The 24,098-nt window shown below is 50.3% G+C and overlaps 2 protein-coding genes across 8 annotated transcripts in view; both read right to left on the bottom strand.

Annotated features, from left to right (window-relative positions):
* elmo1 (engulfment and cell motility 1 (ced-12 homolog, C. elegans)) overlaps positions 1-17,480 on the bottom strand; it is a 51,270-nt gene extending 33,790 nt beyond the window's left edge. Inside the window, exons 1-3 of one of the 6 annotated variants that reach the window (XM_029167142.3) lie at positions 17,217-17,479; positions 14,197-14,292; positions 11,850-11,982 (exon numbers count right to left, since the gene is read on the bottom strand). The gene's annotated coding sequence lies outside the window, so the exon portion shown is untranslated. Of the gene's footprint in view, positions 1-3,398; positions 3,818-11,849; positions 11,983-14,196; positions 14,293-17,216 lie in introns of those variants that run through there. The other 5 variants (XM_029167144.3, XM_029167141.3, XM_029167147.3 and 2 more) reach the window with 5 other exon arrangements.
* A 2,027-nt stretch (positions 17,481-19,507) lies between these two features.
* Positions 19,508-23,768, bottom strand: rp9 (RP9 pre-mRNA splicing factor). 2 transcript variants are annotated; one of them, XM_029167317.3, is made up of 7 exons: positions 23,471-23,768; positions 23,286-23,316; positions 23,078-23,207; positions 21,937-22,028; positions 21,447-21,508; positions 20,112-20,339; positions 19,508-20,036 (listed from the first exon to the last, which is right to left on the bottom strand). In XM_029167317.3, exons 1-6 carry the CDS (start codon positions 23,626-23,628, stop codon positions 20,138-20,140), a joined length of 675 nt encoding a protein of 224 aa, XP_029023150.1. In that variant the 5' UTR covers positions 23,629-23,768; the 3' UTR covers positions 19,508-20,036; positions 20,112-20,137. The 2 variants fall into 2 exon arrangements, with proteins under 2 accessions (XP_029023150.1, XP_040928878.1); XM_041072944.2 differs by having other exon boundaries at positions 19,508-20,339.
* Between the last annotated feature and the right edge of the window lie 330 nt (positions 23,769-24,098).

Raw genomic sequence — 24,098 nt, 5'->3', positions numbered from 1 at the left:
CGTTAATCTGGCACTTACTAAACTGGTGTAAACATTCATTAGCACCTCAGCATAAACTGGGCCTACTGTATTAAACCAGTGACACGACCACTGGCACAACTATGATAATTAGTTTCACAGTGTGTTAAACGGAGTCAAAGCTGATAAGAAATGAGGGAAGGAAAAATTTATCTGTCTCTCATTTCTCTCATCTTTGTAGGGATGTTTTAAAAGTGGGAACAAACTAAAATTAGACAAATTGCAGTGAATCCGTCAAAAAGGAGAATGGAAATTGGTTTTATGTCGGTGAACTTATTGAGGACAGTGTGTGTGTGTGTGTGTGTGTGTGTGTGTGTGTGTGTGTGTGTGTGTGTGTGTGTGTGTGTGTGTGTGTGTGTGTGTGTGCGCGCGGATACAGATGCACACACTGTGTTTTCCGAGCACCTTGTCATCATCTTCCGAGAACCGCCGATGACTCAGATGTTCGGCCTTGAGGCTTATTGATTGGAGACCCGCGCACTAGGACACACAGCCATCTCGCCGCCGGCAGCCTCAGTAAATCCCTTGAAAACGGACTCGGACGTAATTGAGAGACACGACGCGGGCGCACATGCGGCGCCCCGCGTGGGCCGGGGACGGACAGGCCGTCAGCGGAGCAACATGTTTTTCTGGGAGGAACGCGCCGCTGCAGGAGCAAAGCTTTGATTGTTTGTCTGAGCAATAACGAAGCCCGTTCCACCACTAGGTTCGCTCCAGTCGGGGGTTTGAACCCGTTCACAGGCAGGATTAGATCTAAAAAGGGTAAATATCACGTTACCCTCGGACACTGGTCATCCGATCTGCTGCCCGAGGTGGAAGTTAAAGAACAAAACCATCAATAACGAGGAGAGGAGACCAGAGAGGAGCCCTGTGATTTGGTGGGCGCAGGAGGAGCGTTGGGTTTCACCTCAATAATTCATGATGTGTAATGCGCGGGTCACGTCCTCTGCAGAGGGAGAACGGAGCAAGGTGAGAAAGAGATCAAAAGGGGAGACGAAATTAGCAACCGGACAAAGACGCATAATCAAGCATCAGAACACAGAACGCGGCACCGCAGGAGAGGAAACCAGTGCCGCTGATGTTAAAAGCGTGAGATAAGTGATATGAACAGCTGCCTGCAGCTTTACGACAGGACCAAAGCTGCCAAAGAAACATCAGTTTGAAATTAGTTCGAGGCGAAGTCAAGATGCCTTTTTGAAGTAGGTTTAATTAAAAGATGCACGAGAGAGAGAGAGAGAGAGAGAGAGAGAGAGAGAGAGAGAGAGAGAGAGAGAGAGAGAGAGAGAGAAACTGATCTGAGTACTGATCTGCTGCCATTAAGTAAAGACCCGGACGTGAGCAGCCAGCACACAACCCCAATAAAGTTGTAAAGCCAAAAACACGACCCTTGTACACGAGCAATGTGGTTTCCACCCTCCAGTCTCTTTTGAGCTCTTGATTTTAAAATGACTTCAGGGTTTAGCATTTAACTGACATTTCAATTTGGAGCAGTCTGAACATCCTGGAGCAAGAAACCCACTTAAGACCCTGAGATCTCACTACGTAATGATGCCATATACTACAGTATGTTTATGTATTACTGTTAAACATTGTAGTAAATGTTGTATTCCACATTTTTAATGACAGATCTATTGCTGTGGATCTATGCTGCGTGACAGGATCCCATTAAATGTTCCCTAAATGGGCACAAAGCAACTGTGACTGTGAATTCACGCTGTAACGGCAACATGACGCCACCCTGTCATTTCACACTGAGAGTTAACGCTCTTGCATCCTCACATCTGGCTGCTCGGGCTCAGGTGTGCCTCCAGTTTGCAGACATCATCAGGTTTCACACTGTGGTGCGTTTAGAGTGTGGGAGAGCGCGCACGCCTCATTGTGCTGCTCTCAAAGGCCCCGTGCTTTGTCTGAGCCTGTGGGCTGCTGTGTCTGCGTCGCTCTGGCTGCTGGGTGGGTTTCAAAAGGACCTCTCCTAGCTCTTCATCTGATCATTGTACAAAGGGGCCCGAGTCGCCGCAGGGGCCCGAGTGAGAGCGAGGGTGTGTGCGTCTACAAAAAAAAAGCGTCCCATTCAGACGACACGGAGCAGGGGACCAAGAGTTACGACTGCCGACCGTGACGTCTGCCCACACACACACACACACACACACACACACACACACACACACACACACACACACACACACACACACACACACACACACACACACACACACACACACACACACACACACACGTTAGTCAGGTTACACCTCAAAGAGAGAAAAACAGGCTCAAACCAACACGCCCTCATCCCTCGTCTTTAGTCTCTGACCCACTAAAACAATTACCCCACCACCAATTCTCATGTGACCATCTGAACTGGGTCCATACTGGAATCTATTTTAACAACCGAATGTAAAAGTTGATATCTGTTAAACAACACGTTACAGTTTAACAATAGACACACACACACACACACACACACACACACACACACACACACACACACACACACACACACACACACACACACACACACACACACACACACACACACACACACACACACACACACACACACACACACACACACACACACACACAGGAAAAGACACTGGGTCAAAGACAAAGGGCCGACAAAAACAGCTACAAATAAAGGAAGACAGCCAAAGAATAGCGGGGTCAAAGGTCACAAATGTGTCTTCTACATTCAACCAGAGCAGGAAGTGTCGCAATGTTTGGATATTGACCAACACTTGGCTGCAGGTTCTTCATGACCCTTTAAGACATGACTGCAGCCTGCTGACTTCTGTGTGTGCGCGACTCTCGTCTGGCCTGCGTGTCACAAACCCAAGCAGGATATCCTGTCGAACGTCAGTACCAGCGGCTCATTACAACTCTACGGCAACCGAGTGACCTCCGGCAGAGCTACGAACCCGCCTCGCGCCTACAAGAGGTGGCATGAGACGCATCCTGAACAGGATGCAGCAAACAATTGCCTGGTCCTCGGACGGGATCATGAAAACATACACATTCAACCGCTGGAAAGGCTAGAGACAAGGAGATGACTGATTACACCCACAGACACACAACTAATTCATCTCTGCTTCATCTCGTAACTACGATCCTAAACACGGAGAAAAGCTTCCAATTCACAAACTACTGACATCGCACTTCCATCCCTCACCCAAAACAGATGGAACTCACTTCTCTAGTCAGATGATGAGCGCGTCCTCGGATCAACTAACACGTACGCGGCCCTCACCAAGATATTAACTAATCTAGACCAGATAACCCAATAGTGACACAGGTGGCGGCAGAATGCACGGAGCCACACCCTGAGGCCTGCTGCATCCTGTATGAAGCGAAGAGGCGAAAACAGTGATGCGAGGGCTCACCCGGAAAGACCGACTCCCACCGGCCTTTGGGCTTTCCTTGCAAATCAAATGTCACCCAGCTTCCACAGCGAGGCAGCTCCTTTCTAAGGCCGAGCGTCCGCCGGTGAGGGAAGCACGTCCAGCATCACACGCGAGAGAGAAAAACGTCACAACAGCCTGTGCAGCGTCGCTTCAGGCTCGACAGCAGCCGAGTACAGAGAGAGACCGAAAGAGGAAGTAGGCGTTTGTTGAGGAAAGAGGAAACGGGTTCGTCTGCAACAAAAGAAAAAATAAAAAAAAGCGCCAAAACCCAAAGACGAGATATTAACAATTGAGGGCAGTGGCGTAAATTAGAGATTCGTGCTAGAGGGCGAACTGTGCGACTCAGCAACAAATTACAAACCTGCTCATTATTGTTGATCTGGATGAACTGCATCATTTATAACTGAGCTCTAGCAAAAGACTGCGTGAAAACAGGAAACAGACACACACACACACACACACACACACACACACACACACACACACACACACACACACACACACACACACAGTTACTGTTCGCAGATCAAACCAACCGTTGTGGAAGGAGATGCACCAAGTTCATCAAAAGGAGCTCATTTTGCTTTTGCGTCGTCTTTAATTCAGAAACACACCAATTCGTGACTGATTGAAAGTGAACCAAATGCAAAAGAGAATGTTAATCGTTAATCCCGTGAAGCCGGGTGGTAGTGTGCGCATGCAAATCATTTAAATATGCATGAAGATTCAATCTCAATCTATAAGTGGATTGGACAACCAAGAAAACCATACTCTCTATATATACACACACACACACACACACACACACACACACACAATTTTATGCATGGTACACAACACACACCAACAGTGCGAGTCAGAAGGTTTACACTGTCCTGACCACCGTCACCCAAGAGGCTGCATCATGTAAGTGAGCATCATAACTCTCCCAACGTCTCCAAGTAGCAAAACACTTGAACACAGCAACGGAGGAAAACAAAAAGTAATGGCAACACATCATTTCCTTCTGTCTGGTGCCAAACTCGGATCGCTCGCCGTCATCTGGAAGCTGAACCCAAATGACTTGGTGGCTGGAGGAAGTGAGACTCTGGGGGACCTCTGTCACCGTGACTCCCTGCTGGACGGTGACAAATATCTGCGTCAGCCGCACAAAATTGTTTGTCTGGAAAAGGGAGGCGGGCGGCGCTGCTCATCCCCGAGCCAAAGCTTTAATAATCCAATGAACCTGAGCTCCGTGGCGAATATCCAGAGACTGGAACGCTCCTTCGGCCCGACCGACCCGTCCAGAACACTGCTGGGTCAAAGGTGAAGCCCCTTGTGCCCTCACTTCATTTGTCAAAATGGATGCAGAGCAACAGAAACACCGGAGCATGTACGACGGGGGAATGGGAGAGGCACAGATCCTGAGTCAGATTTGTAATGAAATTACACTGGACCATGTGCAACCCCAGCAGAACACTACCATCAGCCAAACGCGCTCCATCCAATCACAACCTCAAGTCCAGACCATAATTATAATGATCTCCGCATGCTGCAAACCCTCCAAACATGCCATCATGGCAGACGGTGGGCGAGAGGCCCGTTTAAAGCAGCGCTCCGGCAAAAACGTGGCCCTGTCTAAATTACACCTCGCATCGCGAGCGAACAGCCGCGGCCTGAAGGGAAGAAACACAGTTAATAGGTACATAACCCAGAGCAGACGCCTAATTAGACCCAACACTCGCAAGGTGTCAGGTAGAGTTACACTGTTGGCTGGGCCTCGCTGCCCGTGGCTCGTAACGCTATCCTCTTATTATCCTCAGCGACGGGCTAAGATCACTTTTACTGACACACACACACACGCGCACACACACACACGCGCACACACACACGCGCGCACACACACACGCGCGCACACACACACGCGCACACACACACACGCGCACACACACACACGCGCACACACACACACACACACACACACACACACACACACACACACACACACACACACACACACACACACACACACACACACACACACACACACACACACACACACACACACACACACACCAGGCTGATGGGGGGCTGATGCCTTCGTTTGCTACCCTGCTAGTGGTTAATAATCCAAATCCCACCCTCTCCATCAATGCAATGCTGCTCATTAAAGAACCAGCAGGATGCATCAAAAAGACACGCCCCCTTTTCCTTCCTTCCCAATGTGTGATATCCAAATGTTGCAACTGGACAAGTGGACAAAGGCCGTGATGGGAAATCTAACCTGCATTAATCACGACTATTGTTTAAGCGTCTGACTCCCAACAACTGAGCTATTCTGTCATCACCTATGAGTAATGACTGCATTTATTGGTGTTTACAGCATCCAGAGTGTAGTAGCAGGCAAACATTGCACAATACGCGAGGAAACCCATCGACGCCACGATATTTGGGGATTTTTAAGTGCTTATGAAACGTTACCTGCACCATTAAAATACCCTGGTGTATATATTTTAATCCCTGCACCTACAGCATTTGTATTCAAGAGTGTTACATAAGGTGACTAATACAGATGTTTTTTTCCTCTCCGTTGCTTTACTAACACAATGGACCATGTGCCCTGCTCAAACACGGTCTCTCTGGCTTTAAAAATAACATGGCATCCATCCCCATTGCATAACTCAATATCAGTCAGCATCAAGGTCGGCGGCGAGAGCTTAAAAACAGAAACGAGGAGCACAATTAGGTGTTTACCCTGGAAGCCTTTCCACAGCCAGTGAGGAAGCGTGCGTGTGTGTGTGTGTGTGTGTGTGTGTGTGTGTGCGCGTGCCCGCTATAGTGTGACAGAACCCACAGGCTTTAGTGAGTCACTGACAGTGTGACCTTCTGCTCTCAGGCTTCTTGGCCCTGTTGGAAACGGTTAATCCAGGTCACACACACACACACACACACAACACGCATGCACGCACACACACACACACACGCACGCACGCGAGCTAAGAAAATACTGCAGGATTCAAAGTAGCCGTTGAAACTTGATTCGAACTTCCTTCCTGCATCAGCAGGAAACAATAACGTTACATGAACTGTTGGGTTTGAAGCTGCAATAAGGGCATGATTCATATGGAGAGCATGCTGACGTTCAGAAATAGACGAGTGAGGATGTCATGAACACAAATGGAGCCCCAGTGAAAGTGTGCACCGTTGCAAAGTCCTGGACTGCACCACTCGTCCGTTCCAACCCACAGCAGAGCCATTCTACGGACCTTGTGTTAATAACGGCGGTTTCTGAACTTTAAATCATCTCGGCTTTGCCAAAAACAAGATGTGGGTTAGGGAGAAAAAATGTCAGCTATGTTATGTGCATCCCCAGAAGACTCCACAGTGGCTTGTGTGGCTGCGGGCCCACGGCCTCTGGTGTAATCAACCTCCATAGCTGGACTATTAGGAAAAGGCTGCAAAGAGGAGCCTTGGTTTTGAAGGGAACATGCTGGAGTCATGAATAGATGGGTTTGTGAGCGCTGTTGATGCAGGCATGGGAATGAGACGAAACAGCCCACAATGATTGGCTTGTTTTGTTTGATTGCACAAAAAAAAAAACAGTAATGAGTGGAAAATGCTCAGCACCTCAAGAATGAAACGCATGAAATGCACGCTCGCTGCTCAGGGATCTGGATTTTACCGCTCTTGTTCTCGCACGAAGGTTTGACCCCTACAGAACCGAACGGACCAGAAGTTGCTGATTAGTTTCTGCCGCGCAGCCAGAACATGTAGTAATGCGGGAGATGATGAGCTTCACAGATGCCGGTTGACGTTTATTGGCTTGGACTAAGCAAACCTGGGTGTTTCCCCATCTAATCTATTTTCATGTTCCACTGAGCTGATGTGCTGCAGCCTGAGCCGTAACATTAAACAGATATGACAGATCTTTGCAATGAAGCAAGACACATCTTTCACATTTGATATTTAGTCAAAGGACAACATAGTTTGGGAAAAAGTAAATGAAACCTCTGGAAATGATCACGTTTCATTTCTTAGAACAACAAACCATGCAGCTATGATGATTCTCCAAATGTTTTTATTATATAAATATTTATGAATTGTCTCTTTAAACCACAGGCTCTTCATATCGCCCCATGGGAAATTAAGATCTTAAGAATGACAAGCATTTTCCTCCCAGTGGGATCCAGAACTGTGTTTGTCATGAAAAGCAGAGATAAACTTTAAAATAAAATAACTATCGAACCCTAAAAACTGGAATAAACCCGTGCGAGTCCCGCGACTTCCACCTCAGCGCATCAATGGTGTGCCTTGTTTCTAGAGGTTTGTGCAGTGCAGAGAACATCAAAGTGCGATTCATCAAAAGCAGACAGAGTGTGAGTGAGTGTGTGTGAGTGTGTGTGTGTGTGTGTGTGTGGGGGGGGGGGGGGGGGGGGGGAAGGGTCTGAGCAGAGCCTCACTGTGACTGATCAGCACACAACAATGGCTGGAGCCTCTGAGGGACGAACCTGAAAGAGTTCACTGGACCCCCGTGTGTGTGTGTGTGTGTGTGTGTGTGTGTGTGTGTGTGTGTGTGTGTGTGTGTGTGTGTGAAGGGGATGGGTAGATACCCCCCCCCCCACACACACACACACACACACACACATGACGGAGGCGGGGATGAACGGCGCCTCTTGGTTGGTCAGAGAGGGAAGTCATGGTAACAGGTCTATAGGTCCATTGTCTGCTGGGAGGCCTGCATGTATTTGTGCACGTTTGGAGGAGGAAGGAGGCATTTCAGCGTCAGGAACGGCCAGAACAGCATTCTTCATTCAAAGGCAGAGCGAGAGAGAAAAAAAACAAGCAGCCGCCTCCATCATAAACTGACCCCGACTACTCCAGCAGAGCAGCGAGCGCGTCTCTCTCACACCCCCTCTCACTCTAAGTGGGTGCAATTCAGGAAAGTCAAACAACCACATAAATATAAACCGCCTGGTGTGAATAAAAAAAACACGCCGACACCATTCTAAGCCGGGCCTCCGTTGAGAAGCGGCTCGGCTCAGCCGTGACTCCCCGCTTTCATGCCGACATTGCGTAACCAATCAAAGCACATTACTGCGGGACAAATCGATAGCTCCTCTCCGCCTGCGTCACGACGGGCAGGTTTCATCCAACACACGCCTGAGAACGGCTCAGAGGAAGGAACTAGAAAAGAGGATCAAAGCAGTAACGGGCACCTATCGCTCAAATCACCCCATCTGTTTCCCAGAGCAATAATAGGAAACCCAAATCCCACTTCCTCAAAGTCCCACATGGCACAAAGCAACGAGACAAAAGGTCCTTCTGGATCAACACGCACACGGGCCACCAGCACAAATGCAGGCGAGAGACAGCTGCTGTAAATCTGCCTTCTCCCACTCTCCAGCGCTCCTCATTCAGAAAACGCCCCTTCAGCTTCGTATCAGCGCAGCTAAAGGCTGAGTTTCACTGGTGCTGGACCGAGGGAAGCTGCCCAATACCGTCGACGTCCAGCTTCGTATTTCAAGATCAGCGTTTGATTCACGGTGCTGTGAATAATCAGATGTGAAGTTGAAGCCTGAGGCGGTTTGACCCGAGGCCGACTGAGCTGCACCATCACCACACACAGACACAAGAAAACACTTAAAAAAGAGCTCTGCTCCATTATTTAGTCAAGTGGGACTTGAAATAGTGTGAAGCACTAAATGAGGCGACCGATTACTATTCCAGATAAAGCTGCTGCTTAAATGAGCTTCTGCCTGTTTGTAGTCTGACGTTATTCTTTCATCTTTAGTTTATGGAGGTCTTCCAACGTCTTCCAAGAGCAAAACATATAAAAACACTGTGCGAATTCCCCTCCATACGATCAGAAGACGTATTAACGCCATCCTTCTTCACTCGTCTGCTGACGGCTGCAGGTCCTTCTCACTTCTGGTGAGCTCTTACACCATGAGACATGCAGATAAGTGGGTTGTACGCGTCACGCGCGCATCCTCCACTTAGCTAAACTCAGCAGCTCAACGGATTATCGCCTCCGCTGGACCGCGAAGTGACCCAAAGGTCACATCGGCATCACAACTCAGCAAACCCTGATCTGCCACCGCCCCTTTAATGGCTTTTAGCGGGTGCCGCGGCCCGGGTCGGCGCCGCCCGTCGGCCGCGCTTTTAATGAACACGCCGCGGTGCCAGTCACCGGGCCCGGCTCTGAGTGCCGTCGCTCTATCCCGTTGGGCCGCGCTAGCCTAGATCGAGATCGGCGCCGAGCCGCAGCGCATTCGGGATTGATTTGTGGCTATTTTTACTTGTCCTACTTGAAATAAATGGTTCAAATACTCAGAGGAAGAAGTCAGGCACTGAAAAGGCTTATTGAACTCCTAAAAAAATATATATAATATATATAGCTAAGACAGCTAGATGGAGGTGGGAAGAGTGGACGCTTTAGAGCAGAGCTTTCAAAAGGAGAAAAAGAACCTTCTAACAGTTCACAGGAATACGCTCCAGTCTATCACCAGCCAGTCTGTTTCTTTATTATTATCATTATTATATTTTCTGAGGGCTACTGGTTTTCTGGGGAGCGAAAACCTGTGTGCTGGGAAGCCCATCTATATACACACACACACACACACACACACACACACACACACACACACACACACACACACACACACACACACACACACACACACACACACACACACACACACACACACACACACACACACACACACACACACACACACACACACACGTTTAATAAAAGAAAGGTGGAATAAGCTGTCTCAGGAGGCGCCGCTCCTCCTGATAAAGTCCACGCGTGCATCGTTTCCTCCTGACGCTCCTCGCGTGCGGCTCGGCTCCACAGGCCAGGAGGGAGCGCGCGCCCTCCGCATTCTGCACTCGCTGCCCTGCGCACGTACGGCAGCAGACGCCGGCGTTCAGTGCTGCTGGAGCTGCAATTACGCCGCTGATGACTGTCATCGCCGCCGCAATAAGCGCTCCGTGGGAGGTGTTTCTGGAAGTCTGCAGCGGCCGGAGCAGCTCGGTGCAGCGTCGTCACGGACGGGGATCGGAATCTGGAGCAGAACCCGGGCTCAAATCCACTTTTCTGGGACCTGAAACCATCATTTTGACTGGACAGTAGTGTTGGATGTGGGAGAGGACTCCGAGCTGCCGATGCAGGTACTTTATCAGCCGCAGTCCCCGCGGAGCGGCACTGTGTGCGTGAAAGGACTCAGTCACATCACAGACCGGCCGTCCACTCGCTGTGACTGGCACAAGCGAGTGGGAACAAAGGAGTCACTGTGGCGGTCGGCCTCTCGCACACCCTTTGCTCTGCCAGCTGTCTCCCCCCTCCTCCCTCGCCTCCACCCAGCTGTGACTATACATCAGCTAATCCCCAATTCCAAACACACCGTTGGGCGGCTCCCCCCCCCCCGCTGGGCGCTCGTGGCCCATCGGCCGCCCCGACTGACTGACTGACTGACTGACTGACTGCTCATCAGTATCACACCGTCGCACACAGCCACCATTCACGAGCTTTCATTTGCTATAAACGTGCACCGGAGCTAAAATATGTTCCACGCGTCCGTCTCGCTGTCCCCAGATGCCTCCTCCTCCTCCTCCTCCTCCTCCTCCTCACCCCTGCCACACCCCGTCATGGCAGGTCCCCTGTGCCCAGCCTCGGCCTCGCCCTTTAATTAACTAACCTCTAACTGTGCCCTCGCCCTCCCACTGTCGGCCGTCCATTATTTACTCCCCGCCTCCTTTCTTAACCATATGCTCCTTCCATCCCTGTGATTACCCGCCGTCAGGGCCCGGTTCTGCCATGCCCGGACGGTCACGAGTCGGCCCCGGTGCCAGTCGGGCCCCCCCGCCCTAGCAGACCAGCAACGGCCCATCTGTGTGCCCAGCCCACGTCCCGGCGACGCCTGGCTTCCCTATTATTGTCAAGCTACAGTAAAACCAAGGGCGGGGGCTTCGCCTGTGGTTCAGGAACAGTGGCCAGAGTTCAAATGGGGAGACGTCGGCTATTTATGGAGTCGGGCTCAGAGTTCAAAGGACTTGACTAAGCATTTTTTTGGGTTAATTGAATGTAACCCACATTTATGAGAGTAACAGAACCAAGGGGAAGAAAAGGGGGAAGAGAAACAGGAGCAGAGACATTTCTCGGGTCAGGCGTTCATGTCTGTGGGTACGATGTCATTGGAATGTCATTTGTACACAGAGCCCCCCCCCATACATCCACTACCAAAAGACATGGAAACGGTCATCAGCGTTTCTCTCGCCATCCTGCCCTGTAATTGATGCTGAACAACATGACTGACTAACCCCGTTGCTTTGTGCACGTACCAGCTTTGTGCCCACACAACCTGACCTTTTTCTCTTCTCGCTTTGTCAACAGGAAGCGGATCGGCGAGCGAGCGAGTGCGCGCGCGTCGGCAGGAAGTGACTCACCTCCGCGAAGGTTCCCGCTGAATCTCCCTTCAGCGCCGCAGTTGGAGTCCGATCACGGCTGAACCCCGTGCCTGCGTCCAGGCATCGCTGGCCCGCGCGAGTCCGTGTGCCGCTCCCTCCACAGCTGTGGCGGCTGGAAAATGCAGCCAGACAAGTCCGACATGAAAAAAATAACACAAACAGTGTTAAGCTTCCCCTCCAGACAACAAAAGAACAGACACACTGACAAGCCCCAAAGGCAACATTAAACCCAGTTAGAACGCCACTACAACACCCCTCGTCTCAGCTGAGCCCAACTGAGCAGAACTGCACCGTGTTATTCTTCGGTTCTCGGCAGAATAAGATGAGAGGACGGCGCAGCTAGTGAGCGGAACGCCGCTGCGTGGCCAGCGAAGACCGGGGCGACAGGGACCAAGGCAGGTGGTTTACAGATGGCGAATCTGCTCGGGCCGCAAATAGAGGCTGGATTCAAAGCAGAATTCGGGCACAATAGCTCAACGCGCGTCTGCGAGACAACAAAAACAGCCCTTGATGTTTGTTCTGGGAAAACCTGTTTCTATAGACACAACAACGGTGCCGGCAGGAGCGAGAGGGAGGCGGTGATAAGCAGCGAGCGGGAGGAGCAGGAGCAGCCGGTGCTTCAGGTCCTCAGCACAAATACTACTATGAAGCCTATTCAATGCACTACTAAGGTCTGTTTATCTGATAGTAGAACCACCTCCGACGGCAGAAGGTTTCATCCTGTGTATTATGTGTTTACACATCCATTTGACTGGGGGTAAAAGCAGGTGGAGACCTCCAACGCCTCCATCGGCTGAACCCATGTTCTCTGCAGCTTCAGCATCTCAGCGGTGACTGCTTCGGGAGTTTTCTCCAACGCAGCGTTTTTTTTTTTCCTCCGCAGGCGAAGGTACAGTTACCTGGCGCTGAGGAGAAATGAAAGGCGGCGTCAGGGTGTGAGGGTGATTACGGCCCGTTCTCAACGGCGGCCTGGAGCCAGTAGAAGCTCACTTCAGGCTACGGAGCTGAAAAGTGGCAGCAGGAGAGACGACCAAGAAGGCCGATGTATTCCAGATGCCCCGCAGAATGCTGCTGCTGGTCAATGTGTGGGCAGCCAGGGTCAGAACACGGGAAAAAATATATATAGGAGTTGTTCAGGCGGAAAGCTCTCATGAGAACATGGACGAGAGAGAGAGCGCGCAATACGGGCCTGAGAATGATAAATGAAGAAACGGGCATCGGGGGGTAAGGTCTCAAAAGAGAGACATGAAGAAGAATCTGACGAGGGGAGAAATCAAAGCATCTTGTTTTTCCCATTTTGATTTATTCACAGAATGAGAGGCAGCCACTGCAAACAACAAACAAGCAACACGCCGTCAATGCAAGACTTGCAGCACGAGTGAACGAGCAAAGCCGACGACCTTGGTTTGTTATGATTCTCTCTCTCTCTGTAGCCTCGACTAGTCTGACGGAAAACACTCCCGTGGCCGACGTCGCCGGGCCCGTCGTCGTGACAGAACTGGTTCAGATCCGTAATCTGGGCGCGTGTGTTAATCGTGCAGTCGGTGTCGGTGCGCTTGCGCGTCGGCGGCACCGCGACAGGCGTGACCCGCCGCCGTTCAGCCGGACCGGGCGGAACCACCCGAGAGGATGGATCCGGCGTTTTGGTGCCTCCAGTCACAGGAACAAGAAAATAAACAGACTCTAACCTGTATATAAATTCAACATTAGACTCGATAATTGCTGCTGGAATTGGCTGAGAGAGAGTAAACAAAGACAGCTGTCAATAAAACAGCAGTTTAGGGTTTATTGACTTTAAGTTTGGACTCGTCCTCCTACTCAAATCCAGCAGAACAACAGGCTTCACCCTGAAGCACCTCTGTGGACGAGAGAGAGAGAGGGAGACGCTCGGTTGCACCTGTGAGAACAAACCCAGGGATTCTAATTTAACGTCAGCTGTTCGAAACTCTTTCGTCCGTTTCAAGTCTTTTCGGCTCCACTAAACACCAGCAGCCTCCTGCGACATTTGAACGCACCACCGGGTCCGGCAGCCGCCCGGGACCGCGGCCCGAACGCTCAGGAGGACGGGACCCCTGCTTCTGCGATACATGATGTGAAAACTGCAAAAAACGCCGCCGCGGCGGAGTTATAGGGAGCTGGAGGGAGAACACACGCGCAGCAGTTCAGGCGAAGCCCTCGTGGCGCCGTTCATGGATGCAACATCAAACAGGCGGCTCATTACCACATCAGATGAAAACTTCCATCCACTACATTATGACATTTTCATGCAGAAAACCGAAAAGTCAAGTGTGCACTTCGGAGCGAGCGGGAGGGAAAACTAGGGCACCTCCGCTGATTCACACTCCTGGGACAGGACGGCTCCCGGGGGGGCGTTCACACTGTACAGATAGATGGATAAGCAGGGGAACGCGCCAGAAGCCATCTGCAGAGAGGGAGGGAGGGAGGGGGGAGAGAGAGAGAGAGAGACACAGAGAGAGAGAGAGAGAGAGACAGAGAGAGAGAGAGAGAGAGAGAGGCGGCCCACAGCATTACACATTAGATAAAGGGGAGAGACATGTAAACACACACACACACACACACACACACACACACACACACACACACACACACACACACACACACACACACACACACACACACACACACACACACACACACACACAAGCTATAATTAGGGTGCAGCTGAGCTAAACCTGTGTCTGGCACCTGGGTCATCCTGACACACCAGCGCCAACGGTGGAAATGATCCAGCTGAGAAACGCGAGAACTGACGCAGCAGCGCAGCTCCGACATTCTGCGAGCCTCTGCATCGCTCGTAAAAAAAAAAAAATGAGATAATACAAAACCACTCGTGGAACACGGCCCTACTCACAGCGGGCCGAGTGCCACCGAGGAGGGTAAACGCACGCGTCCGACTCTTATTGTGAAAGTCTGGTGGGTCAAAAGGCCCCGAGGCCGAGGCGGTTGCAGCTTCTGACGCTTCACACCACGAACGCACACACGGAGCCGGACCACCTCCTGCTCAATATTTACAGAGCTCCTGCGGCGGCGGCACCACAGCTGGAATGCAGCGGCAGGACGAGCACACGGGGACCCGGATCGGGTTCTGGGTCATGCACGGCCGCCTCTCCACGAAGTCTAGACTGGGACAGGCTGAATCAAAGCGGCGCTACACACAGAGCGTGACATCAGTAGAATAAAAGAGCCCATAGTTCTGCAGTGCTTCTTTTTCCTGTACGTTTTATCTTAGTTTACCGATTCCTGCCTCGGTGTCTGTGGCGTGAACTGAGACGATAACCGAGCAGCAGGAAGTGGCAGCGAGGCCTGCGAGGCGTCTTCTCACCCACATATGTCTGTGGAGCCGTCTGGCACCGTCCCGCCGCACCTTCGCTGTTTTAATTAACTCCGCACCAGGGGGAGCAATTACGCGAGACAACACTCACCTCATTTGGACCCGCGAATTAATGTGACCTCGGGTCGCGGGTGGGCAAGGAGTGCGGCTTCAAACGCACAGTGGCGTTTGGTTTTAATGCATCGAGAGATGTGAAAAGTGACAGAAAGGGGAAAATGTGTCGGGGGGGGTTTAATGCAACCGTCCTCAGAGCAGGAGAGGGTAAATGAGTGCATTTAGGGGAGGGGATGCAGGCGGGGCATACATCAAGGAGAAAACTATTTACATAGAGATGACCCTCGGGGAGGAAGAGCGGAGAGCGAGCGAAGGAGGAGGAAGTGCTGCACGGGGGATGGAGAGGAGGCGAAAAGGAGGAGGCGAAAAGGAGGAGGCACGGCCGAGACGAGAGTCAGGGCGAACGCTGATGGGGGGGGGGACGGGGAGCAGGGAGGGAGGCGCAGCATCGTCAACATATCAACACGTCATCAAGTCCTACAGCAGCACCATCCAGATTAGCGTTCAGGGTTTCAAACATTAAAACAAATAGGCCACGCCCACATTCTCACTCTGACACGGCATTTCTTTCAATGATTTTTAAGACCCTTATTGGGATTTTGGGAATATTTACTCATGCAGGTAAACCAGGGTGACATGTTGGTTTATGGGGCTTAATAAAACCCGCTTTGCAGCAGTGTGCATCGCTTTTGATCCCCCAGGTGGCTGTAAAGCAGAGATAGAACACTCCCGGCGCCTCTTGTTGGGAGCAGCCGCCGGCCAAAGTGCAGCCCCACACTAAACCTCACACGACACATGAACCATTCATCGCATGCTAACGCTCGGCCGCCAAACATCCAGAAGCCACAACACCCGCCGTCAGGGACGTCGGACGTGCAGATTACTGGTCTGAGGAAACGGGCCCCGGGGCGACGGCAAAGGCCCCGGAGGGACCCACAGCGGACGTGAGGAGGAGGAGCCGGAGCCGGTGGTCCATTAGCAGCGACTGCGTGGTCCCTCCAGCACCAGGGAGGGGCCAGCGGCAGGTTAGTTACCCTCCCAGCAGGAGTCCGCTCACTGAGCAACACGCCGGACATGAGCTACTGAGGAGAGAGTAAAGGGAATGAACTTATAATAGAGACATATGTGAGACAAAATGAATAGATTTACTTCTGGATCAGAGCAAACAAACGCACACCTGGGCACATTCATTTCTGAACAGATGTTTAATGCACCTGAGGTCTGGATGCTATAATTGCCACGTTAATGAATCACAAAGTACTGGAACGCAACGCCAAGGCACGTGCGCGCGCCTGTTTGGGGAAGCGGGCGTGAAAAGCTGGCGTGCGGGTTTCAAAAAGAGGGAAGTTAGGTCAAGTATTTGGCATCAGGCGAGCGAGGAGAGGATTTAGACGCACCTCGCTCCAGGTGAGAGTCTCGTGTCACGGCCACAGGCCCACGGAGCGGCGCGCACCGTTAACGCGGCGCTTTAATTAGCGGCGCGGGGACACGAACGGAGGCGCCCGCGAACGCGACGCTCCGTGGCGTCGAGCGGCAGCGCGCGATCAATCAAGACGCCGGCGGGCAGCGGCAACTTGCTACTTTAAAAGCACACTCGCCGACGGAAGCGCAACTAACGACGCGCGCGCACGCCGCGGGAATCCACGCCGGGTCCGCGTGAAAACGCGCGGAGCCGCGGCGCTTTTCCGCCACATCTGCGCGTCGATAAGTGGCAGCGCCCGACGCCGCCGAGGCGACTCCACAAAGTGGACGCGCACAGCGGAAGGTAACACAAACAGTCACGTCCTCGCCACGGTGTGACAACAACACGCAAACGCCCGCCGCGCGGAACAACGCCGCGATGCCCGAACACCGCGGATCCTCAACAATCAGCGCAAAAAAAAAAAAAAAATCGCGCACAGCGGCGACGTTGTAACGAAGGACAGCGTGCTGTGACATACCTGACGAAACGAGTCCACTTCTTCCAGCGAGGAGCTCGCGTGCGTGTGTGTGTGTCGCTTCTGCACAGCGATGCCTCCACTTCCTCCTTGCTCCTGCCGTCTGCTGGCTCGGCTCGGCGACGCCACGCCGGGGATGAATGGGCGCACTGGCGACGCGCATCCGCAGCGTTCGCAGCTCGGCCGCTCGAGTTTGAGACGCGACTCCCAAGTAGTTGCACTGTACTCCGGTCAGTCACAAGTCAAAATGTCCTCCAATCAGAGACGCGTCTGGGTGATGTCATCCTGCCCCCCTGCCGCCCCTCCGGCCTGCACGCGCACATTAGCGCGACATAATGGCACGTTTCATGCATACTTTCATTAGTGCGTTATGGAAAGGCCACCGGCGGATCGTTAACGAATCCACAAATAAACACATGAACACCACAAAATAGCCTTGAAGGATGCGACGGATGGAGACGGTTCTGTTCAGACAACAAAGGCAAAAACTAAAGGAAGCGCAGTAATTACACGTGTACTTATTAATAAAATTATATACTTTTTATCAACCTTTAAAACAATCCTGACTTTACTGCAACTTTCCTCCCCCTCACACACACACACACACACACACACTGGACTGATGCTTTTAATAATTCATAGTTATTGAACTCTCTCTCTCTCTAGCCTCCATCCACTCACACACATCGGTCCAGACTGTGCAAATGTTACTTCTTTCTACTTCCATCTTTTCTAAACAACACGGCGCTTTGAGCCCAGAGAGCGTTTCTGCTTCTGAGGGAGCGAGGGAGAGGAGGGTGAAGGGAAGACGATCCCACTGCTCATCCTCGTCTCCACTCAGCAGGAGCGGCAGGGAGAGGATTAATACAGGAGGCCTGTCGGTCCTGATAAATAATCTGAAGCTGCGCATCCAGCAGAAATCTCTCTCTCTCTTTATTTTTCTTCTTGAGGATAAACAGATTCAAAGCCCTATTTATTTAAATAACCCTCTGTGTACCTGGGTAAATTGTTAATTTGACTGCAGCCCTGAGCCAAATATACCTGACAACAAACTCTTCCACTTCCTGTGTAAACAATATTATATATTATATATATTGTCTGTATCTTTTCAGTTCCTGTCTATTAAACCAACTTTAACATAGTTGACTCCTGCATGTCCATCTGCAGCCATAGATGAGACTCCATCGCAGCAGCTGCAGCTTTTAATCCTGTTATCTAAGACGGCAAAGAGGTAAAGAGCAGTGCTAATTCAGTCCACATGGAGAAAAGTGCTGCGTGATGCAATCAATAAAGTACAGACTCACATCACGGCACGGGGAGCGTGTGCGTTTAATAAAATGCAGAGTCACTCAGACTTGTTTCATAACCACCGGCTCGAACTGTACGAAGCCGCTTCAGAGATGATATCGCGCAACTCAAAATAAACGAGCCTGATAAAAGATTTAATTATCAAGCCTACTGCAAATATGCTGGAGCCCTAAACCACTCAGCACAATGGGCCCAGGCTGGCACTCGATCTGCTCTGTCCCCTGTCCAAGAAGACGGAGTGCTTCAATAAAGACTCCGCTGATCAGATTCCCTCTATGTGGCACAACCGCCCGCCGAGTTGCCTCTGTGGCCGAATCTCATTTGGGAGATTCATTGTGCTCCGCGTAGACAGAAACAAAAGTCGATGTGGAACAGGTTGTTTTTAATGAAGCTGATTTATCTTGGCGTGGTGGTCGGGGCTGCTGACCAAACGGGGAGAGGGGCGGGTGAACAAATGAAACGCCGCTCCCAGTCAGCAGCTGAAACGCTTCAGCGTCCGACGAACTGATTCCTCACACAAACACTCCCTGGTGGCGTTGTTGTTAAGTGACACAGATCTGAATAGCAATCTGGTCCCCTTGTTTCCTGTAGGTCCACTGTAATTGTCTGCCAGGGTCATTAGGAAAAGGGAATGTTTCGAGTTCATTTCCACGGGGAGTCTTTTTTTTTCTTATTAAATGTGCGACTCGCCCACGAGAGGACCAGACCTCCCTCAATGTGGCCTGAAGGCCACGCTCTCTGTGAGGTAGCTGCCGTTTCCCCTCGCTGGCGACAAGGAGAATCGCTTTGCATTGTTACTTTAAAGTGATTTATGAGGAACACTGTGAAGCACTCTGCTGGCAAAGCGAGATCAGAAGACGGAGTTCTCACAAAGGTCACGACAGGACAGCGGCCAGTGTGTATTAATGATCAAGCTTCTGTGTGTGTGTGATGTCGATGCACGACTGATTAGTAACCAGCCAACAAAGAGTGTGATACACATTAGGTCAAGGCCGTGATGATCAACAGCTTTGTTTCTGCATATGGGTGCGCACAGAATAAACAGCTCTACTTTCATAAGGGAACACATTCACATACATTCCTTCCTCGTGTCCGTGGCTTTTTTTTTTTCGCTCCCAGCAAATAAGATTATTCCAACCTCAAATCATTCCATCTATTTATGTACAGTCACTCACTCAACATTCAGGCGTTTGTGGAAAACAAGCTGTAACTGAACGCCGATGTATAATTTAGGCCATTTCCATCTCTTTGCCGCTCTACAATCAAAGTATTTAATACCCCAGAGATGGCAGGGATTGAAAAAAAAAACATGGAAAATACAATCTCTTAATAACACACTGTATTTGCTGGCTCATTAAAAGCCAGTCAAAGGCGGTTATCTCTTACAGCAGCTGGCTCCGTTCGTATAGTTTTGGATTCTTTACCAACGCGGCCAAAGCTTTTTTGATGCTTCATATCAGCCTGTGGGGTTTGATGTAACAGAGAGGGTGTAGATTCAAGTTGTTACCTCTCAACCTGCAGAGGAAAGGAGAGTGCTCTTCTTACACGCTGCACACTTCTCTCGCTACATTTAAAGCACATAATACACACATTATGTATTAGCATGTTCTGCACACTCAGTCTGAATCTGAGCTGTCACTCGTTTTGGATGACTTGTGCTTTCGCTTCCTCTTTCTCTTCTTCTTGTCCTTTTTCTTGTCCTTCCTCTTTTTCTTCTTCTTGCCGCGGTGCTCGGACGAGGAGGAAGAGGAAGAGCTGTCTGAGTCGGAGGAGGAGGATGAGGTGGTGTCCTGGAGCAACTGCTGCAGCTGCTGGATCCTAGACACAGGAAGGACGGGGATGAGAAGGAGTCTGAGTTAGAGCCAAGCGGAGGGAGGAAAACGGTGGTGCACACTCAGATGCCAAAGTGGATGGGCATCTGAAGTGAGCAAGAGGCGGTCTTTGTCCCAGTGCTGACATTTCCAGAGTGTGGAGTTAGCCAAGTGTCACATATTCCCAGTAATTGCCAACAGCACCCATTAAAGCTGCAGGTGTCTGGAAGCTTTGAAAACCACACTAGAACAGGCTGGATAACGAGACATTATAACTTAAATATGAGGCTAAAGCGCTAATGACTATAAACACTTGGAATAATAAAGTGGGAACAATCACTAAAGTTCCATTTGGACCTAAACTGACATAAGGGGACGATAAAATGAATTAAAATAACGAAATAAAATGAATTCAAACATCAAATCAGTCCAGTCACAAAGGAAGATGAGAGACGTATGTAATGTTCAGCACTGAAGGGCGTTTAATTACAGCAGCTCAAAATAAGAGAGCTCTTACATCAAGAGCGGCAATATCAGAAACGCATTAGTCTGAAGACATCCGGAGACTGTTAACTACTCATCCATGAAAGTCTCCTTTGAAGTGTCCATCAGATCTCATTATGGCGCGGAAGATCACAGAGCGATCATCTCAACGACGAGTCCTGAACTTTATCGCACAGAAAGTTTCCTTCCTCCGTTGGACGCTGAACTGGATGGTTTCACTTCTCTCTTAAAGAAAATGCCAGGCGCGACGTGGCACAGACACAGCTGAGATTTAGAGGCCCCGCCGGCCTTCCACTAACCTTTTCAGAATGCATGCAACAATGCAACTACAGCAGTGTGTGCGCGTGCGTGCGCACACGTACGGCGCGAACAAATTCAAACATTCCTGGTGTCAGATACTATTTGCTCGAAACCGGCACAGAGAACCAGCCACCATGAGAGAGTTTCCAGGTCATCTGAGACAGTCTGAGCAAAATGTCAGTCAAAATGTGTAGATTCTGTGCGACCTGCTTGAAACAAGCAACAAAACTGTCTTATGTCCCTTTGCTCCTATTTGTAATTGAAAAAAAGATGTAGGTGCATGGGTCAAGGAATATGTTAATGAGTCTACCTGGTTTCTTTTTCGTTTCTTTTGTTCTCTCGGATTACGTCATACATCGGGTCTTCATGAGCCTAAAACACACAAGGAAACACAGACTGTCACTGGCAGCTACAATCTGACATCATCTCCACTACAGCATGTGCTTCGGCTGTTAACACTCCAGCCCTGGAGACAGATTTTACGGCCGCGTCAGCACTTTTAAAAAACCTGCCGGTGACAAAACACGGCTGGAAAATATGAAACAGTTGCATTTATGGTAATGATTGCAGATGCCGTGAGTGAACTCCTGCGTTACAGGCGCAATGGGAGAGGCGGCGTGAAGCTGTCTGCTGGCCACATGCTCCTCAGTGTGAGCTGAATGTGTCTCAGCCCCCTCGTTGACCTCTGATGACCCGTCCCGCACAGTCGTCCCAGTCACAATATTCCAACCAACACTCTCTGACTCGACATCATTACTTCACCTTAATAACGGTGAGGGGGACATTTTTGCAAAGCTCACCACTCTGAACTGCTCGAGCTTCTGGTTGCCTTTGATGAAGAAAGGACACTCCCTGTCTCCCGTCCTGTGACCATAGCGCTTGCACCGCCAACCTGAGAGCAAAGAGGAAAACGATCAACTACAGCAGTGGGAGAGCAATCATTGTATTTAAAAGCCTGTTAATTGCAAATGATGCATGTTCAACAGTTACGCAATAACAATATTTTACACTCTATTCATAATACATGTAAAAAGCTTTGAAGCTGACCTCAGTTCAGCATTTTTAAATCAGTGCAGTTGCTTCTTTCATTGATGTGTGTCTCATTTTAAAACACCAAAAGAACCAATTCAGGCCAAGTTGCTCGTTAGAGCCCGTGTAGTTTGTGCAGCCACATTGTCAAAGACACACTCTCTCAAACTCAGTCACGGCTTTGATGCAAATTATACTTTTCAGCAAAGTTTCACACTGTTTTAATGCTCTACACAGCAAGTCACAGTGTGGCCATCACAAACAATGCGAGCGTTACAACGTGGGACCACGCAAGTTCTGTGCATCCTGTAAAAAGTAGCAGTGGGCAAAACCATGTCACGCCCACAGTCAAGTCTTTCTAAATCTATGGACATTTTTCGAAGCATTAGCCAGAACGTCTTCCATTCAGACCCCGTGGAACGAGGTTTTATGGACAGACGCTGTGTGCTGACTCCCTAAGTTCCCGGCTGCTCATGCGGCATGAAAATGAGTGGGATGAAAGAATGAACGGCCGCTGAATATAATGATAGTCTTTGTTAGAGCAAAGGAACAGAAGGTAATCTGCACGGCGTCATTAATGATCCGACGTCCAGACGAGAGGAGCTGGTGTGAAATGTCAAGTTGTTGTGGTGACATTTACGTTACTAACACCACTGCCCACCTTACGGTGGAGGTTTACTCCCACCTACAGTTCTTCCACTATAAGTGCTGCTGTTAAAAACAGTAACAAAGTTTGCTTCGTCCAACATCTTTCCCGGTGGCAGACTGGAACAATGTAGCCGTAATCAACATCATTAAAGCCTTGAATCTGTGCACGGACACATTTACAGCATAGACATGAGCTTCACGAGCACTCTTCACAGCTGAGGTGAACGTGCGTGACGTAACGGGCGGCGGAGGACCTGTACTCACACTGCATCACCTTCACCTCCTTCCCCAGAGGCATCCACAGCCCCCTGGTGGGCGCGTGGGCCAGGAAGTTCCGGGCTTCCTCGTTTCCTGGTTCCGCGGGAATACAGTCCTCTGGTTTCTCCTCGTGCTCCTGCCACAGCAACAAATGTCTAGGGCATGCGCGCGTGTGCTAATATTACAGGCGCGCGGCCGCACGCGGCAGCGTTACCTTTATGAGTCCCGGTGGAGGTTTCTCATAGCTGCACGAGGCAAAGGAAGCACACAAGTGTTAGCGCACGGCTGCACGGGTGTGAACGCAGCTTTACACAAACAAGGCTGCGGGGTCCGGTCGCATTGATATTCATGCACTAGTTTGCCAGCGTGAACACAAAAGCCCCCGCCGCTGTTACTCACAACGTCTCGATGTGTTTCAGCTGCTGAACTTCTTGGCTGAGTTTTCTCGTTTGCGTTTTCAGTTTTTCCAAATCGTGCTTTGACGACTTGTGTTTCTTGTGCTCCCGTCCGCCCTCCTTCTCCTTCTCCTTCTCCCTCGTTCGCTTTTTGCTGGACATGATGTGCCGAAACGCTGCACCCGACGATTGTTGATCCCCGTGTTATTCCTGTAGGACAACACGTTAAGTATTCATGAAGCGCCAGCGAGCCGCGTGCTAACAGCTGCTAGCCTGCTAGCCTGTCTCTGCGGTACTTCCTGTGCAGCTGAGCTGGTTAGTTAAAGTCCAGCGCCACCTGCAGGACGTGGGCGGAACAACAGGGGGAAATCTCAAATTATCCGCAGCTTTTCGGGTTTTCTTGCAATTAAACATGTAAGTTGATCTTCTCAATAAAGCCGAGAAGACTACTTACACCATAAGCAGCAGCGAAACGTATATATGTAGGCACCATACTGCACATTTATGCTTTCTTATATTCATTTCACTGTAATGCATGTCTCCCATTTGTCATAATCTATGATTAGCGATTATACAGAATAAGGCTAATGTGGTAATAACTATTTATTAGACAACTTTTGAAAAAAAAGAGT

Source organism: Betta splendens, chromosome 11 (genome assembly GCF_900634795.4).
Source record: "Betta splendens chromosome 11, fBetSpl5.4, whole genome shotgun sequence".
In the NCBI taxonomy this organism is placed as follows: domain Eukaryota; kingdom Metazoa; phylum Chordata; class Actinopteri; order Anabantiformes; family Osphronemidae; genus Betta; species Betta splendens.
This window is presented reverse-complemented; position numbering and strand designations above follow the sequence as displayed.